This window comes from Aplysia californica, unplaced genomic scaffold (genome assembly GCF_000002075.1).
Source record: "Aplysia californica isolate F4 #8 unplaced genomic scaffold, AplCal3.0 scaffold01675, whole genome shotgun sequence".
Taxonomy (NCBI): Eukaryota; Metazoa; Mollusca; class Gastropoda; order Aplysiida; family Aplysiidae; genus Aplysia; species Aplysia californica.
Window position 1 is genome coordinate 49,126 of NW_004798945.1, and position 1,739 is coordinate 50,864.

At 44.1% G+C, this 1,739-nt stretch overlaps 1 protein-coding gene across 1 annotated transcript; it reads left to right on the forward strand.

Annotated features, from left to right (window-relative positions):
* Nucleotides 1-676: 676 nt before the first annotated feature.
* LOC101845901 (calcium/calmodulin-dependent protein kinase type 1-like) lies at nt 677-1,345 on the forward strand (the record flags this gene model as incomplete). The annotated part of the gene is made up of 1 exon (XM_005113165.1): nt 677-1,345. A coding segment is annotated over exon 1 (669 nt), but the record flags the coding sequence as incomplete, so codon positions are not given.
* Nucleotides 1,346-1,739: the final 394 nt, after the last annotated feature.

The window sequence follows — 1,739 nt, forward strand, 5'->3', positions numbered from 1 at the left end:
ATGTTTCAGCTAGACAAACAAAACGAACTTCAGAAACATTTTTTGCAAATTTGAAAAACCTCACTGATTTCCATTCATTCACCAGCGAAACAAGGCACAATATTCCAACATTTTTAGAAATCCCTTTCGAACTAGAAGGCGTCAAGGGCCTCTAAAAAATAACAAAAAATTAAAAAAAAACAATTAACAAAAGCAGGCCAAGACCTCACTCGGTTCTCACCTCTCGACCCTCTAAGACATTATCAAAACAGCGCAACAATGCCGTAACAACAGACTGAAAACTTGAATCACTTCCCGGCCAGCAAGCCCGGTACATAATAGACGCTGAGCTGTTGGCATGTCTTTGAAGCAAGCCGCCGTGCTTACAACATACGCAGTTTGCTCCCCTTGTCTGTGCATTTCACCAGATGGCATGAGCTCAGTGACAGTCACCAGACAATAGGACAATAGACTCGTTAACTTCAAGAGTGGTAACCAAACTCCAATAATATTTACTTTGCTTAAAGACTTCTATGTATCTTTTAAAACAATAAACAAAGGCAGGCCAAGACTCCGGTTCTCACCTCCGGGTCCTCTAAGAACGTGTCAAAACACTACAAGAATTCCTTAATCAGGGACAGAAAACTTCAATCACTTCCCGGCCAGCAAGCTGAGTATATAAGGGACGCTGGTCAGCATGTGGTCACTTTTCTCTGGACGTTCCGAGGATACGTATCGTTTGTGGAGATTATCATCGTTTCATATCACTGAAGTTGCACGACCCAGCATGGATGCCGTTGAACAGCACGACGCTTTTTTCAACTCCTTCAACCTGGTGAGAGGCCCCTGTCTAGGGAGTGGCGCCGTAGGAGAGGTTGTTCTGGCCTCGGCCAAACACAACTCGTCGTTGAAAGTAGCGGTGAAAATCGTAACTTTTGAGACGGAGGGGTGTAAAGGCGACTTTCTCTCTGAAGTTGGCTTCCTTCGTGATTTGCGCCACCCCCGCATCCTCGAGATGATAGCGTTTGCTATGGATGATCACCACGGCTTCATGTTGTCGACTTACTTCAAGAACGGCACACTTCGCGACACCATGTCATCCGACCACCCTGTGGAAGAACCACGGATCCTCCGACACATTCTCGACGTGGCCAGCGCTCTGCGATACATCCACGGTCTCCACATCTTCCACCAAGATGTCAAGCCGCGAAACATCCTCTTGGATGACCAGGATCGTGCTGTTCTGGCAGACTTTGGAATCGCAAGACAGGCAAGCGACAGCTCCGCGATGGTGATGAAGTGGAGGACTACACCCGGCTATAGCGGACCCGAGACGAGGAAAAGGCGGCCTATGAGTCCTTTCAAGGTAAGAATGAGTTCCTTTTTTTTTCTCTCTTTTTGGTTTGTTTTCTTGTCCTTTAGATTCTCTCTCTCTCACTCTCTCGCTCTCTCTCTTTCTCTCTCTCTCTCTCTTGTTTCTCTATGTGTGTGCATAATAACATTATATATGTATACAGAAACTTTTGTAAAATGTACATTTTTGACTGTCTTTATCTTCTTTAGCCTCTATCTATCTATCTATCTATATGTCTATCTATCTATCTCTTGTTCTCTTTATCTTTCTCTCTCTCACTCTCTCTCTCTCTTTATTTTTCTCTCTCTCACTCGCCACCACACTTCTCTCTCTTTCTATTAGTATGTGTGTACCATTATGTATACATAAACTGATCTAAAACGTGTTTGTATTGATATAAATGTAT